The 18,307-nt window shown below is 38.4% G+C and overlaps 1 protein-coding gene across 6 annotated transcripts in view; it reads left to right on the top strand.

The window, feature by feature from the left end:
- chd7 (chromodomain helicase DNA binding protein 7) overlaps window positions 1-18,307 on the top strand; it is a 283,290-nt gene that overhangs the window by 30,064 nt on the left and 234,919 nt on the right. For all 6 annotated transcript variants that reach the window (XM_069921414.1, XM_069921413.1, XM_069921415.1 and 3 more), the window contains exon 2: window positions 3,749-5,564. In XM_069921414.1, the coding sequence (XP_069777515.1) occupies window positions 3,924-5,564 (1,641 nt within the window). In that variant the 5' untranslated portion in view covers window positions 3,749-3,923. The remainder of the gene's footprint in view (window positions 1-3,748; window positions 5,565-18,307) is intronic.

Here is an 18,307-nt window from a genome sequence, read left to right as displayed (position 1 = left end):
GGCTTATGTTGAAGGTTTAAACCTTGATATTAAATTTAAATTTAAAAAAATTATATATACAGCTCAGGGTAACAGGCCATTTTGGCCTACTAGTCCATGCTACCCAATTTACACCCAGTTAACCTAAAAACCATCTACCCCCCCCCCCCCCCCCACCGCTACCACGCAGACATGGAAAGAACATACCAACCTCTTTCAGGCAGCGCGGGATTCAAACCCTGGTCCTGACCGCTGCCGCTGTAAAGGCATTGCACAAACTGCTATGCCAACCACACCACCCAAAAGTTCCCAATTGTCCCTGGGTGGACTTCTAACAGCTATATGCATATTTCTGGATGCAGTAGTAATTTATGAGCATTTTCTAAATCAATGTTTATTATCTGGTTTGGTAGATTTATCTGAAGTACTTGATTTTAGGATTCAAACATGTGTACTATAGAACTTTCAAGCTTGTGTATGAAAGTTGGTGACATGAACTCGCTTAGAAGTGGCTGAGTGAGTTAATTAGTTTGAGCCAAAGCCAGGTGCATTTTCTGTTTTATCACTACAAGTTTCCTTAAAATAGAAGCTGAGGCCCAGGATTATTTGAGGAATTGGGGGTGGCGGGGTTGGGGGGGGGGGGGGTGCATGGTGTTCACTTGGGCACGATGAAGAGAATACAGTTGTACAAATTCTATAAGCAAACCACTAAATTGGACATGTGAAATTTGTGGTCAAAATAGCTTTGCTGAATCCAGTTTAAAGGTAGATTGTGATTTTTTTAAAAATCCAGTGTAATTCAACAAGCCAGTAACAGCTTGCCATGTCTAAAGTTCCCAGCTCAAGGTCTGTGCTGGGTCAGTGTACTGTTGTTACCTTTGTCCTCTTGTCTTTTAGCACCGTCATTGTTGTTTGTGTTCACCTAATCGCCATAATGCAAACTGTATTCTGAAAAAGTATTTTGCATTGCATGGTTTGGCATCTGATACTTAGAAAGGGAGTAAAGTGGAATTTTTGGTAAATTTTAGGGAAACCTGAAATAGAGGAGCAGGACAAGGCCATTCAGCCCTTTGAGCCTGCACATATGATCATGCCTGATAATATGACTTCATTACCATATTTCAGCTTCTCCACACCCCTTGATCCCTTCAGCCAATGGGGCCATTTGAATCTAATGAATTGGCCATGATTTTCTGTGGTTCAGAGTTCCACAAATTCACAACTGAGTCATGAATAGCTTATCCTGTATACTGAGACTGACCACTTGTTACAGGGTTACATTCTAAACTTATTTGAGTTTGAGCCCTATGAATTTGTGGACAGCTTTGCAAATAGATCATTAAAACATACTGAAACTATTTTTTCGTACACAATTAAACACAGTAATTGGTTGATTCGTTGCACAGACTCGGAAGAAACTTATGAATCGTTGTGGCTCTTTCTCCTCTGCACATAGCAAGGAGATTGGATTCCCTTAGTGCCACATTAATTTGGTCTCTGCTTTACAAAAATAATTGCCTGGAGATCACTTTGTGCAATGTTGTCACCTGACTATTGGTAGTGAAATGATCTCCTCCAATCTTCCTTCATCTATTTTGTATTGCACGGCATGGTAAAATATGTTGTGATTGGATTCCTGGCTTAGTATAAATATGAGCTGAAATGACACTGCTATTTGGTTCATTCTCCACCCTTTTGAGTCTTCTAAAACTGCTTTGTAGATTTTTACTAATTTTTCTACGCATAGGCATTCCCCTCCAATATAAGTAATTAAGGATAATTGGACTTGAATATAAAGAAGTATGTCAGTAGGGGCAGATGTTTCTGAAGCTGTTTTGTTTCATGCTGTGTAATTGTACTTGTGAATGACAGTGGACTAGAAGGCTGAAATGATGAGCGATGTAGTGTCAAATTGAGAGATGGTGCTCTTTGTTCAAACCAGTGGTAAAGTCGTTAGAAAACCAGTGTGTCTGTCAACCCTATTGTTAAGAAAAGAGGAAAAAATAATGATTAGTGGAATGGATTTGGTTCTGTTGCTCAAGAAATTGTTTATTTGAGATTCATTTAAGTGGAGCTGCAAGTATCAACTTGGCTCTGAGATTGTAAATATTTTGTAAACCAAACTAAAAGGAGTAATTGGATCACTCTTTTTCAATTATCTGACCCTGCAAGGTCAGTTGTTACAGTTTTGACTTAGTGGACAACAGCATTTACTAATGGTCATTGTGTTGAGATGTATCTGAATGGTAAAGTAGTAAAGAGGAATCAGCTAGAAATTACACTTTGTCACAAATGGAGCTTGTTACATCACTGGTAATTTGTTTGCCTGAGGTGAGCTATGAATCCTGTTCCCTTTGTCAGGATCACTTAAAAAATATGGTCTGGAATCTCTCAATCCACTGTAGTGATGACTAATAAAAACTGAATGGAAAGGGAAATAAAATTATTTGAATTTTTTTTCCAAAAATATACATAGTAACATTTTAAATATACTGTATACAACAAACAAAACAGTCCTTCCCTCCCCCACCCCGCCTCCACACATACAGATCTGTTCACCATCAGCTTACGTATATTTTAAATCTATAGAGTACAATTGGGGAAACTACTGTTTTATATCAATAATAGTTAATTTTATAACTTTTTTCCTTTTTATTACTGTATTTGGGCTCCTAAGTGATCCAGGTATGGCTGCTAGACCTTTACAAAAGTGTCATATTTGTGCTTAAAGTTGTATGTGATTTTTATTTTTCCATTGGTATATGTTCATTTCCGCAGTCCATTGTGCCATAGATAGAGGGGAGTGGGACTTCCAAGTGATTGTGATACATTTTTTCGCTACCATTAGTGCTATTTTTATTAATGACATTTGATATTTGATCAATTTTTTGGTTATTTCCATAAAATTACCGAGTAGATATAGCTCCGTGTCTCCCATGAAGGTCACTCCTCTTATCCTGGTTAATTTTTCTGCAATTTCTTGCCAAAATGGCCTCACCTTCACACATGACTAAATAGCATGTAGAAAAGTTCCTGTTTCAATCCCACATCTGGAACACATCTCTGAAAATTTGGCTTTTGATCTGTATAACTTTTGTGGGGTATATGATATAATTGTTGTAAAAAAAATTATACTGAACAATCCATCGGTGAAATATATTCAATCGTGTTTGGAACAGATGTGTTGAAGGATTGTTCAAGGATTTAACCCAAAGTAAATCTCGATCAATAATTTGGTATGATTAACATTCTTAACTTATGGTGAGCTGTGCATCTATGCCAACTCTAATATGCTTATGGCGTATGTTTGAGGAAGCTTTCAAAAATGTAATAGTTGAATTTTAACACCTATAATTTTCCTTGCATTTCTTGCATATAGTTGGTCTTGTGGACGATGAGGTTAAGGACTCAATGGAAGAGGTTGGAACATTTCATCGGCATTACTGTAGTAGATGGAGTGCTCTTTTGTATTCATACAGCTGTGTGGTTGCACCTGCTCTGTTCGTAATTGCTGTTTTGTAAGCAGGAATTTAATAAGAATTAAATAATGAGCCAGGTTCGTGTTCTTGTAGCTTTGTAGAAATCATATGCCGAAGAAATAAGTCTAATCAGCACTGTGATTACCTTCCTGGAAAGTTTCAAGTGTTGGTACTATTTCATATCAGAAAATGTAGACAAAAATACATTTTAACAACTCCTTCATGATTGTCTGTTTGTGTCACTTTATGCATTTCATTTGTTCCTAATTTTTTTTAAATTTTCTCCCTAGGACCTCTAACCAGACTTTGCCTGACACTGAATTGTCCAAAAGAATTAAGGAAATATGGAGTGACATACAGGAGATTAATCCTATGATTAAAGCTTTCAAGACATACAGCTCAAAGGGAAGCGAGTGACGTGAAGCACAGAATAGTTTACTTTTCTGAGCTACGAACACAAGCAAGATGGCAGATCCTGGTATGCTGAGTTTGTTTGGTGATGATGGGAACATTTTCAGTGAAGGGCTTGAAGGTCTTGGAGAATGTGGTTTCTCAGAGAATCCAGTGAATGCCCTTGGGCAACAACTACCCATAGATCAAGGATTTGGTTCCATGCAGTCTCCTCTCCATCATGCCCCACCAAATCAGACTCAAACTAAACTGACTCATTATGATCATTTTAGTCCGTTTGAACAGCAGAAAATCCATCTGGTTGATCAGCCTAGCCGAATGATTGGTAATACTCCTGGGAACGGCATGGCTTCGCCTCATTCACAATACCACAATCCTCCGGTTCCGCCAGTCCCCCACAGTGGAGCTCAGATGGGTGTATACCCAACTATGCAGAATGAAAGGTGTGGACAACAGTTTGTGGACAGCAGCTCCATGTGGGGACCACGTGCTGTCCAGGTGCCAGACCAGACCCGACCTGCCTTCCAGCAACAGCAACAGCAGCAGCCACCTCAGGGGCAAGGGCATTCTCAGCATATGCAACAGATGGGGAATTACCTGACACGTAGCGATTATTCTTTGCAACAGCACAACCAGCCTCAACAGCAGAGAGTGAACCAATTCACTCAGGCACAAGAGGCCCTCAGTCAGGGAAATCCTTTCATGGGAACTTCAGGGCCAGGTCACTTAGCCCGCATGCCACAACAAACCCCCAACCTGGGCCCTTCCTTGCGTCACACTCCGCCCCAGCAATATCATCCCCATCCACCTAATACTCTCCATGGGGATTCCATTGCTCACAGTCCGAGATTCTCCCCTAGTCCTTCTCAGCAAGCCAATAGCAGGCAGCAAACCTTAAATTTTACTTCGCGTAGCCAGGCAGTACCTTCGCAGTCTGTAAGTAGCTCAGGGCAGTATTCGCAATATCCTTATAGTAACATTAATCAGGGATTAGTTAACAGTAATACAGGGATCAATCAAAACCTAGGCCTTAATAATAACCCATCTGTGAATCAGGCAATACCCCGCTATCCAAATACTGTGGGATTTCCAGCTGGAACTAGCCAAGGATTAATGCACCAGCAGCCTATACATCCAAGTGGTCCACTTAACCAAATCAATGCACAAACTATGCACCCAACGCAGTCTCAGGGAACATATGCTTCTCCATCTCCAATGTCACCTATGAAAGCTATGAATAACCCAGCAGGTACCCCTCCACCACAGGTTAGGCCAGGCAGTGCTGGAATGCAGCTTGAGGTTGGAAGCTATCCAAACATTCCCCTGCCACAACAGCCCCATCAGTCCCCAAGTACCATGGGACTTGGACAGAGGAGCATGGGTCCCAGAAGCATGCAAACACCACAGTACATGAGCCCTTCTGTGCCAAGGGATATTGGTAGCCTTCCAAGGCCAGTTGGAGCATTGGGTCCCAGTGGAAATCATGCAGATCAGGTGATGCAGGAACGCATTATGTCTGGCCAACAGCATCCAAATCAGCCTTTTCAACCTCAGTTGCCAACATGTCCACCTGTGAAGCAGCATCCAACAGTGCATCATCAAACTTCTCCTTCACCTCATCAGCATCAGCCATGGGTCCAGTCGCAACATTCATCACCCAAGGCCACTTCGCAACAGGTGTCTGCCCAACATCAGGTGAGTGATTAATCTGAATTATGGCAGTTTACTGTAACTAAAAATGTTGCTTTGCTGCATGTTGTTGCCTGTTAAAATATAGAAGCTAACCAGTTTGCTTTGGATATTTTTGCATTTGTAATTTAATGCTGTTACCAAACTCTTTTGTTTGAGTTTTTTTTTCAAGTGTTGCTGGCATTAATGTTTTACAAATGGTTAAAGAAAATCTGCATGTTAATGTGTTGAAATGAAGTGCATTTGTTTTCGCATAGAAATCCCCAGATCAATGAAATGTGTTTAATTGGGAAATTGAGGACATTATTCTTGATCCGTGGTTATATTCATGCCATTGCTATTGCTAATACCTCTTTGCACTATGAAATAAAACTGCCCTTTTAATGTTTAAAATTGAAGTTCACAGTTGATATTTACTAATTTACTGTTGAATTATCCTTGTCCTTGCACTTCTTGCTTTCCTGGCACAATGCTGCTCTTTCAATTCTGCTTTTCTTTTATTTAATTTCTTTTCTACCTCTGCTTGTGTCTCTTCATCAATTTTCTGCTCATTTCATTGAAGCTATTTTCCTAAAAGAAAAGGTTAGCTTGTTACTCCATCTCCAACTTTTTTCCTTCCTTTTGAAACTATTTATATTGTAACCTTGTTAAGTGGTGTTCTGGACTATTCCATCTGTGGGTACATATTAAGGTTCCATTGGTCAAAATCATGAGTGGCATTTCTTTTCGTGTTCTTAATTATTTCCTCAGCTTGTAATCTTATGCCTTCAGCAATAATAATTGTTCCAGTATTTGTACCGTTCATTTAATACATGATGCTGCACAAAAACTATTACAGTTTTACTAAAGGTACCTTGTATTTGGGTTGTATATATGTTTTTGTTACCTATATTGCTATGATGTCAAGTAATCTGCTTAGTGCAGTGGTTTTCAAACTTTTTTTCTTTATATATACACACACACACACACACACACACACACACACACACACACACACACACACACTAGGGCTCCATGATTAGTAAGGGAATACTAATGGTGGTACGTGAGTGGGAAAAAAGTTTGAAAACCACTGCTCTACACCAATTGATCTCTCGAACTGCACTTTTCTATTGCATCTTACTTATTGAACTGATCTTCTAATTGGACTACTGTAAAACAACCATGCTTTGGGTAGGGGTGGCATGGTTAGTGTAGAGCAATGGTTTTCAAGCTGCCCCCTTAAACTCACATTGCGCCTTATGGAATCCCTATGCCATAGGTGCTCTGTGATTAGTAAGAGATTGCTAAAGGTGGTTTGTGAGTGGAAAGAAAAAGTTTGAAAACCACTGTTTTAGTCATACCTAATTGACTCATTATTTGCATAGTTTCATAACTCCAAAGGAAATGGGCCAATGACAATTTTTCTCAAGCAAAATATTTCAGTAACAATTGGGTCTAGAGCAGTTGTTCTTAACCTTCCCACTCACATACCACCTTATCAATCCCTTACTAATCACAGAGCACTATGGCATAGGGATTGCTTAAGGTAGAATGTGAGTTTAGGGGGACAGTTTGAAACCCACTGGTTTAGTGGGCTCCTTCAGCTCATTGCAGAGTATGCTTTTCAGCATTTGTGATTTTACTTTAGCTTTAAATTTAGTTGGCTCTCTTGCTGAATAAGGAGATGTAGGAATCTGTGCAGAGTTGACTAGAGCTGTATTTTCTGGGTTAATTCCAGTGCATTACTGTTGCTTTCTGCTAATATTGTTTTATCCCCAGTGCAGCTTGTTGTATAATTTGATAATCTCCAACTGGTTTTTTTGATAGCTCATTAAATTACTTGTGGAAAAGTTTGTTTCATTTTCCCAGACTTGAGGGTGGAGAGCATGGGTTAGTTTCTCTTAGCTTCATGTTAATGTTAAATTCTTCATGCACTGTAATATTTTTAAATAATTTTGAAGCTGTTGTTGCAGATAATAGCTTTAAGGTGGACCTTTGCCAAAAAATGTTGAATATGCTTTTAAAAGTTGCTTGTTCATATATTGGCTAACTTTTGACGCATTGATCATCTTGATCCAAAATAAATATAAAATATTTGTAATGCCCATGAAAGCAGTATTGCCCAAATACAATCAACTGCAGCAAATGTTGTTATAATACTAATATGTTGGTTCCATGCTCAAATTGCAATTTTCTAGCCATTTTAAAAAAGGTACAACCCTAAGAAAGCAAATTGTATCCATGATTTAAAACTCCATACATGATAAACATTGCCTTAAGCATCTGTTAATTAACAGATTAATAAATTTAATTAATAATTTTTTTTCTTTTGAGGCTCAGTTTTTGGATATCATTGAAATTTTTTGAAGTAGTAGTTGACAATATAATTGCATATTATTTATTTCTGTTTCTAATGGTAAGATTATGTGCTGCATTATCGATGTAACTGTGTAGGTATGTGACTTTATTTAACCAAATTTGTTTTTCCCAATTGATAAATAAAATACTCTTACCACGGCTCTATTTGGTTTAATTTTTGATGTGGCATATTTCAAGTTATAATGTGCTTCATTAATCTTTTGCATCAGACTTGTATCTATTAACCTCATGACAATTTTTCTTAGTTTTTCACAAATGGCAGAATTGGTAATTTTTAAAGAAAAGCTTGATAATGGTAACAGAAAAGGCTGGAAATACTTGGCAGATCAAGCAGTATCTGTACAAACAGCCAACATTTTCGACTGGTGATGTTGGTTTAGAACCAGGAAGATTAAGTCAAAGGAAGTTCATTGCAGAGAAGGGGGAGGGTGGGAGAGAACAGGGGTCATGACACTAATAGGATGCATTCTGTGAGACTGGGAGATGTAACTATAGTTCAAAGTTCAGATTTATTGTCAGAGTATAGACATGACATCACATCACATACAACCCTGCGATTCCTTTTCCTGCAGGCCAGGCAGAATTTCTACTTGTCAGTAGTGCAAAAAAAAACTACTCAAGAAAAGATCCATATACAAAGAAGAGAAATATAAACAATTAGTACAATACACAAATTAAGTAAGTATTTAGTAATAAATAATGTGTTGTGTAAGAGTCCTTAAATGAGTGAGTTTGTTGTCTGGTGGAGGGGTCGCAACGAGGTAGAACCTAGTGGTACGACTCTTGTTTTTTTTTTGCTACCATAAGGAAAGAGTTATAGGTGCCACATGGTGGTGTTGATCTTTAATGATTGCTTACATTTTGCAGGGCTTTCTGCTCAAAGATATTGATGGGCTCATAACAGACCACGATGCAGCCAGTCATCCCACTTTTCCACTGCACATCTGGCAAACCAAATCTCTGCAAACTATGAAGGAAGTAGAGGCTCCAATGTGTTTTCTTCACAATTACATTCTTGTGTTTGGTCCAGGGAAGATCCTCTGAGGTAGTGACTCCCATGAATTTAAATTGGGTTACCATTTTCACTTCTGATCCTCTTGATCCTCCAGTGATCACTGGATTGGACACTGCTGTTTTTTCTGCTTTCCTAACATCCACAATCAGCTCTTTGGTTTTCTTTCCTAACATCCACAATCAGCTCTTTGGTTTTCTTTCCTAACATCCACAATCAGCTCTTTGGAGACATTGAGTGCCAGGTTGTTGTTAGTTCACCATTCAGCCAAGTTTTCAATTTCCCTCCTGTAGGCTGACTCATTGCCCCTTTTTCTACAACCTGACATCATCAGCAAATTTTTAAAGGATGTGTTATCAAACTGAGCTACACGGTCAAACTTGTAAAGTAAGTAGAGCAGGGGGCTAAGTTCACAGCTATGAGATAATCCGGTACTGATTGATAGATTTTGGAGATGTTCTTACCAGTTGTGACTGCTTGAGGTCTGGAGGTGAGGAAATCCAGATTCCAGTTAAACAGTGGGGTATTGAGGCTGAGGTCTTGGTGTTTGCTATCAGTTTTGAGGGAATGATGGTGTTGAATGCAATATATTGGTGTTTTTTTTTCGCTTCTCAAAATATCTTCTTAACCAGTTTGAATCTGGCAAAATTTTGTTGGTGAGACACATGGATAGAAGGAAAATAGATGATTATAGGGTAGGGATGTTTTAGCATTTTTTTAAGGAATATATAGGTAGGCACAGCATTGAGGGCCAAAGGGCCTGTACTGTAATGTTCTACGTTCTAGGAAACTCACAATTAAGCGGGAGGTTTGAGCTAGTGGTGTTTTAGTGAACCGGTGTGGACTTGAAAGGCCAACATGGCCTGTTTCCACTCCATAAATGGTTATATGGTTAAACAGAGCTTCTCTCAGAATTTATTGGTTCTTTGGCTAATCTTTTGTTTTCTTGTTTGCACTGTATCATGCAATAGTTGTGAAAGACAAAGTCAGCAGGTGATTAAATTTTTAGGTATTGGTTTGTGCTGGACTTGAGAAGTGAGTAACCATTAAATTTTGATGTCTTAGATTTCCCCCCCCCACTACATTTTCAATGGATCTGTATTAATGTGCAGAGGATTATAATAATCACAGCAAATCATCCCAAATTTAGAAGTATTTTAAAAGATCAAATTTTGTATCATGCTGTATCTAGCCAAGTAACATTGTGATTCTTTGAAGAAGGAGTCAAGTGAATATGGCAGTTGCATTCTGCATGACAGTGTCAAAGCCACATTGAGAGGAATGACCTCTTAATGTGTATTGAATTATCAAAACAAAATCTGCCCATTGTTGAATAGTATCATGGGATCTTTCAGAGCACCTGAACATACAATTGCCACCTTTGATTAAAGATGCCATCTTGAGGATACAGTATTATCTCTGACAAGAAAACTGGGGGAGTGAACTACGAAGAGGAAGCATTCTTTTCAGAAGAGTATTAATGTGAGGGTGAGCAGAAGGTAAAGTATAATTTGAATGAATGAGACGATGCACATGAAATAATTGTTTTAAAGTGTATTTTTAAAATAGTGAGAAAATGGTATTTGGCAGGATGTTCAAAAACAATTTAAACATACAAATACGCTGGGTAATTAGGAAAGCAGATGGTGTAGTATGCAAAGGGCTAGAAGACAAACGTAGTCTTGATGATTTTTGTTTTGTCCTTTGAGACCACATTTGTAATACAGTTTTGTTTGGAGAAATGATTTGAATTAAAACTTAAATCTAGACATTCAGCAATTAACACCCAATTAACCAAGAACCCCTGGTACGTTTAGAATGGTGGGAGGAAGTCTGAACTCGCAAGGAAAACCTACGCAGACACATGGAGAACATACAAACTCCTTACGGACAGTGCAGGATTCAAACTCTGGTCCCGATTGCTGGCGCTGTAACAGCATGGCACAAACCGCAACGCTAACCATGCCGCTCATTAGGACAAATTGATAGGAAGATGCTAAGAGGCTGTTTCTTTGGGCAGATTCTAGAACTAGGAACCATGGACAATCCCTTTTTAAAGTTTAGGAGGGGGAGCTGTAAATTTGTCGATCTTAGGAATGCACCATTTCTGAAGGGTGTTTATGATGAGTTCAGGTATGAGATTAATAGATTTTTCCATACAAAGAAAATTGGGTGAAGGGAGTAGGGATGGAAAATGGACTTGCTGGATAATATACCTAACTCTGGTATCATTATTAGTATGAAGCAAATTGTCATCGGTGTTCTAAATTGCTGTGACCCAAGTGTGTGAAGCTCCAGCATGTGAACAGTAGTGAGCTACTAAGCTGGTAAAAGTTTTAAAAAAACTGATTTAATAAAAGGAGATTTAGCAAGAGGGAATCATAAAGTCTTCGTTATTAACTAATTACAGGGCTTTCAGGATCAGGAATTATTGTCATGAACAAGTCATGAGCTTCAGTGTTTTACAGCAGCATTGTCGTGTAAACATTCATATTATAAACCATATCACAGCATTACTATAAAAATAATAGTGCATGAAAGGTTACGCATTTCTGGTTTCTAGACTGCAATGTTGGGAAAATTGTGGAAAAGATTTAACATAATTACTGCCCATATGGTCGTTCACAATGGGCGCCTTTTGAGATTGCAAGTACCTGAGTGCAACAGTTCCAGTGGTTTGACGTGAAATAGGGTGGATTTTTCTGGTACGATTTACACTGCAGGCTTCCTTCAAAAAAATTGTAGGTGTCTAGCAAGATAAATCGTGGTGTAGGAATTGACTCAAAATTCCTGCATGTTCGGAGTCACGTGATGGAGTAGTGGCCGGTCGAAAAGGGAAAAAAAGTCCGGAAAAAAAACTGAGCCAAACAAACACTAAACACAGGAAAAAGAAGATAAAGTAACAAGGAAGAGCCAGGAGATGGCACCGAAAAGAACAAAAAAGCCAGAATAACAGAGAAAAGAGAAGAAGGAAAATCCCTGGGGGGAAAAAAGATGGCACACGGGAGTAGGGAGCCATCGTGAAGAGGATCGACCGATCCCCGAAGCTCGGAGGAGCGGGGACTACAAAAATGGCTCACGGAGCCAGACGAGGATGCGTAACTGTGCAAACAAGAGAAAAAGAAGATGCTGACGAGAGGGGGGCCCAGTTGAGGGATGGACAGCAGTGGGGCGCCCAACTGAGTGATGCCCGGCAATGGGGCGCTCAGCTGGGGGATGCCCAGAGTCGGGAAGAGCAGGAGAGTGGTGAGCAAGAAAACGAGGAGTTGGAAGAGGGAGATCGGTGACGGGGCATCCAGCAACGGGACGACCTATGGTAGGGGACCCAGCAGTGGGACGACCTGCGGCAGGAGGCCTGACAAAGAGATAGAAGTGGCTTATTAGAAAGAGCTGAAGAGACATGGACACAGAGAAGAGAAGAAAGAAGACCAAGATCTACACTTGAAAGAAGGTAAAGCAAATGGACGGACTATAGATGAAGCCGTTTTTGAAGACCAAATTAAGTCATTAAAAGAAATGTTAGCACTTGAATTTAGTGCAATTAAAAGAAAAATGAAAAGAGCGGAAGACAAAATGCAAAGTTTAGAGTTGGTCATGACAGAAATAGGGAAAAGAGTAGAAAATGTGGAAAAATGAGAAACTGCTGTAGAAATGGAAATAAATGAATTAAGAGGAAAATTGGAAGAAAGAGACAAAGAAATTAAAGAGACACAAGATTTGTTATCCCAGAAAATTGACATGTTGGAAAACTACAGTAGGCAAAACAACATAAAATTAGTGGGCCTGAAAGAGGGTGAAGAAGGCATAGACATGAAGGAATTTATAAAAATATGGATCCCGAAGGTGTTGGGAGCGACAGACCTACAAGAAGAAATAGAAATAGAAAGGGCACACAGAGCACTAGTACCGAAGCCGCAACCACACCAAAAGCCGAGATTCATTTTAATAAAACTTCTAAGATATACAAGAGAGAACATACTGGAGCGGGTAAGGAATAAAGTAAGAGAAAACAAGCAATCATTGGAATATAAGGGACAAAGAATAATTTTTTACCTTGACATAAGTTTTGAACTTTTAAAGAAGAGGGAGGAGTTTAATACAGCGAAAACGATTTTATGGAAGAAAGGCTATAACTTCGTGCTGCGACACCCAGAAATACTTAAAGTATTTATTCCCGGGGAACAGAATAGACTGTTCTCGGATCCAAAGAAAGCCCAAGAATTCACAGAACGTTTGCATGTCAGGAGACGAGATGAGGAGGAGTAACAAGAAAGAAGACTGGCAAGAAAATGTATAAAAATATGTAATAATATAAAAGAGAGACAATGTATATTTTGAGGTTTAAAGATGAAAAAGAGAAGGGAAAGGAAGGAAAGAAGGGGAGAAAAAAGAGAGTTATATTGTACAGAAAATGAATAGTGTTTCTCTGGGGGGAGCTGGGAAGGGAGGGGTGGGGGAACCATCACTGCAAAATCGGTTGACGCTTGTGAGTATTATTGCAAACCAAATGGAGAGGGGAGTTGTGGTTGCATGGCAAGGGATAAGGGGCAACCCAAAGAGGGGGAGTTCAATGTCATTTGGGGTTAAAAGTGTTATTGGTTGTGGAGATAGTTGGGGAGATGTTTTAAGCGTGTTGTCATATATTGAGATTTTTAAAAAAAGGAAAACTTTTAAAAAAAATAATGAAAGAAAGGGGATGGGGGTGCTGAGGAGGCGAAAAAGAAGTGAAAACAAAGATATAAGATGGCCACATTGAATTATATGACTATAAACATTAATGCAATACATAACTAAATTAAAAGGAAGAGGCTACTAACATTACTTTAAAAGGAAAAAATAGATATCGCATTTGTACAGGAAACACATCTAACCGAGGCGGAACATAACAAATTGAAGGGAGACTGGGTAGGACACGTAGCGGCAGCATTATATAATTCAAAAGCTAGAGGTGTAGCCATACTCAGTAACAAAAATGAACCAATCAGGATAAAGGAGGAAATAGCAGACCCAGCCAAAAGGTATGTAATGATAAAGTGTCAGATATACTCAGAATTTTGGAATTTGCTCAATATATACGTGCCTAATAATGAAGATCAAGAGTTTAGGCAAGATATTTTTCTGAAGATTGCAGATACACAGGGAAACATTCCGATAGGAGGGGATTTTAACCTTAATTTGGATCCACTGTTGGATAAAACTGGAAAGATAACAAACAAAAAGAATAAAGTAGCCAAATTCATGGTTAAATCAATGCAAGAAATGAAACTAATGGATATATGGAGGAGGCAACATCCAAAAGAGAAGGAATATTCATACTACTCGAGTAGGCACAAGATATATTCAAGGATTGATATGTTTTTGTTTCGGCCCAAATTCAAGGGAGAGTCAGGAAAACTGAGTATAAAGCTAGACTACTTTCAGATCATTCACCCCTGCTATTAACAATAAAACTGGAGGACACCCACCAAGAACATATAGATGGAGGTTAAAACCCATGCTACTGTAAATACAGCAATTTAGAGAGTTCATTGAACGCCAAATTAAAACATACTTTGAGATAAACACAGAATCTGTGGGATCTAATGAAAGCCTACATCAGAGGACAGACAATAAGCTATGTAACTAAGATGAAAAAGGAATACAACCGGGAAGTAGAACAGTTGGAAAGGGAGATAGCAATTACAGAAAAGGAATTAGTGAAAAGGGAGGATATAAAGAAAAAGAGGGAGTTGGCAGACAAAAAAATAAAATATGAAATATTACCAATGTACAAGGTGGAGAAGAACATAAAGAAAACAAAGCAAAGGTATTATGAATTGGGAGAAAAAGCACATAAAATATTGGCCTGGCAACTTAAAACAGAGCAAGCTAAAAGAACCGTATTGGTGACAAGGAAAAAGGATAAACAAATCACATACAACCCAATAGAGATCAATGAAAACTTTAAAGAATTTTATAAGCAACTATACCAAACTGAGAACGAATTGCCACAACTGCAAGTAGAGGATCAAAGTAAACTGATAAAACCATTTGAAATAGAGGAAGTACACGGCATATTAAGAAAGCTACCAAACAATAAAACACCAGGGGAGGATGGATTTCCAATAGAATTTTATAAAACATTTAAAGAGTTATTAATTCCACCCCTCCTGGAAGTAATGAATCAGGTGGAAGAAACACAGAACTTACCAGAATCATGTAAGGCAGCAATAATCACAGTAATACCAAAGACAGGGAAGGACCCATTAACACCAGCATCATACAGACCAATATCCTTACTAAGCGCAGATTATAAGATAATAGCAAAATTATTAGCAAACAGATTGGCTGACTGTGTTCCAAAAATAGTAAAACCAAACTGGATTTGTCAAGAAAAGATGAACAGCAGACAATGTTTGTAAAACTTACTAATTTAATTCATGCAGGTCAAAGGAATAAAAGACTAATAGTGGTGGTTGCGTTAGATGCAGAAAAAGCCTTTGACAGGGTAGAGTGGAAAAATATATATTAATTGGATTAGGACATTATATAACGGACCGTTGGCATAAGTAGTGGTAAATGGATATGTATCGAGCCAGTTCAAACTAAGCAGATCAACTAGGCAGGGATGCCCATTGTCCCCCTCATTGTTCGCCTTGGCAATAGAACCATTGGCGGAGCTGATAAGAAAATAAAATAAAAGGGATAAAAATAAAGGAGAATGAGTATAAAATCAGTCTATTCGTAGATGACATTATAGTATACCTAACAGAACCAGAGAAATCAATAAAAGAGTTATACAAGATATTGAAGGAATATGGAGAAATATCTGGTAATAAAGTCAAATCAAATAAAAGCGAAGTGATGCCAATGAATAATGCGGACTATACAGAACTCAAAAAAGAATCTCCATTTAAATGGCAATTGCAAGTGATATGATGCCTTGGTATCAGGATAGACAATAACTTAAACGACTTGTACAAACTAAATTATCAACCATTAATAAGGAAAATACAGGAAGACTTGGAAAATTGGAAAGAATTACTGCTAATGTTGATAGGGAGGGTGAATTGCATAAAATGAACGTATTCCCATGAGTACAATACTTATTTCAAACTTTACCAATTCCCTTAACAGAGAAATTCTTTGCAGAACAAGGAAGTTCTTATGGAAAGGGAAAAAATCGAGGGTAGTGCTGAACAAATTAACAGAGAGGTATAAACAAGGTGGATTGCAGTTACCAAACTTCAAAAACTATTATAGAGCTGTGCAATTAAGGTACTATCAGATTTTTACCAGATGGGAGAAAAACCGGATTGGACTAGGATAGAAGATAAAATAGGAGAAAAGGTACTGGAGCATATAATTTATAAATGGGATGAAAAGCTGGTGCAATATAACAATTCACCAGTACTCCATTTACTTAAAATATGGAAGAAGATACATGTAGAAAGAAAAAAAAGATAAATTACCAAATTCCAAAAATGCTATTGATGCAAAATCCATTAATCCCTTTTACAATAGACAACTTGTTTTTTTAGAGAATCGGAGAGAAAAGTGATCAAGAGAATAGAAAATTGTTTTTTGGGAAATAATTTATTAACATTTGAACAGTTGAAGGACAAATACGGAATAATTCACGATGCAATGTTTGCATACCATCAATTGAAAGCTTATTTAAAGGACAAATTGGGAAGCAGATTGAGACTACCAGAAGGAAGGAGCTTTGAATATGTAATTACAGACATAATAATAATTAAAAGATTTACAACAAACATATACATTAAGCTGCAATGCAAGGAAAATTATGAAGTAAGGTACAAACCTAAACAAAGCTGAGAAAAGAATTTAAACATAAAGATAATGAAACTTAGGAAAAGTTATGTTCTGGAACTATGAAGAACACAATAGACATAAGGCTATGTATGATACAATATAATTGGTTGCACAAACTATATATATCACCCCTCAGAAATTAAAAGAGTGGGACCCAACAAAATCTGATGGCTGCTTTCGCTGTAATCAAGAATTGGAACAATACATGCAATTTGGGCATACACAGAAGTTGCTACTTTTTGGGAAGAGCTAAATCAGATATTAAACAAAATAACAAAAATACTACCAAAAAATCCAGAGATTTTTCTTTTAAATAATAAGAAGTAAAGAACTAGGTCTCAAATTGGATAGAGCCCAAAAAAGATTCATTATGATAGCCTTAGCAGTAGCAAAAAAATGTATAATGTCAACTTGGAAAATGGAAGAGAGCCTGAAAATACAACAATGGTACATGGAGATGAATAAGTGTATTCCATTGGAAAAAAATTACATATAATTTAAAAGACAAAATTACATTGTTTGAACAAATTTGGGAGCCATACATGAAAAATAACAGAAAATGCCGGCCTCAGACCCTCCACCTCATAAAGTGATAAGAAGATAAGCACGAACAGATTTAGTGTGTAAAAGTAGATGACACATCTTTTTTGTTTTTCTTTTGGGTGAAGATGTTGTTTTATTGTATTATATGTTTAATATTTATTGGTTTTGGAGGGGGGTGGGAAGAGGGAAGGGAGGAGAAGAGAGGGAAAATGTCACTGTATATTTAATGAGAAACATTTGTACATATTTTGGTTAATATGGTTCATAGTGTGATAAATAAAAAGTTACAACAAATTCCTGCACATTCCTTTTTAGACTGCCCGTGTAGTGGCAGAATTTTGATTGTGCCATTACATGCCAGCAATCTAAAAAATCATGTGTCTTTGGTTCATTGATTATTCAGGAATCTGATGGCAGCGGGGAAGAAGCTGTCCTTATGCCACTGTGTGCTCGTCTTTAGGCTCCTGTACCCTGGTAGTTGAAAGGCCTTTCATAGAGCAAAAAAATCCAAAGGCAAAGACGGAAATTCTCTACCCTCGCGTCGAAAAACTCGCATTCATGAATGCTCCCCGACCAGCTCCAAGGTGCCGACTCCAATCCCTCTTTGACGTAGTGTCAGCAGCGGAGAACTCTGCCACACATCATTACTGTACTGTAGCTGCAAGCTGCTGGCTAGGGGCAAGCACATGACATCACAGTGACGCCATCAGCCCACAATCCATCTCCCTTTTCTCTCTCTCTCTCACTCACTCACCCTTCTTTCTCCATCATCCCGTCAGGGCAGCAGGGGCCAGGCCGTCAGGGGGTGGCCGGGGCGGGCTGTGACACCCCTACTGGCCACTCTGGCTTCCGGCACCTCTCCGGGCTACTTTGGCCTTCAAGGCTGCTTGTCAGTGGCAACAGCTCAATATGTGGCAGAGCAATGGCTGTCTACACTACCCACAATCCTTCACATAGCTGGAACCGTTCTGGGAAATGCATAGCAGTTCCAGCTGAATGGGTGATTATGGGTAACAAA

This window comes from Narcine bancroftii, chromosome 2 (assembly GCF_036971445.1).
Source record: "Narcine bancroftii isolate sNarBan1 chromosome 2, sNarBan1.hap1, whole genome shotgun sequence".
In the NCBI taxonomy this organism is placed as follows: Eukaryota; Metazoa; Chordata; class Chondrichthyes; order Torpediniformes; family Narcinidae; genus Narcine; species Narcine bancroftii.
Note: the sequence above shows the minus strand (reverse complement) of the source record. Positions and strands in the feature narration are given on the sequence as shown.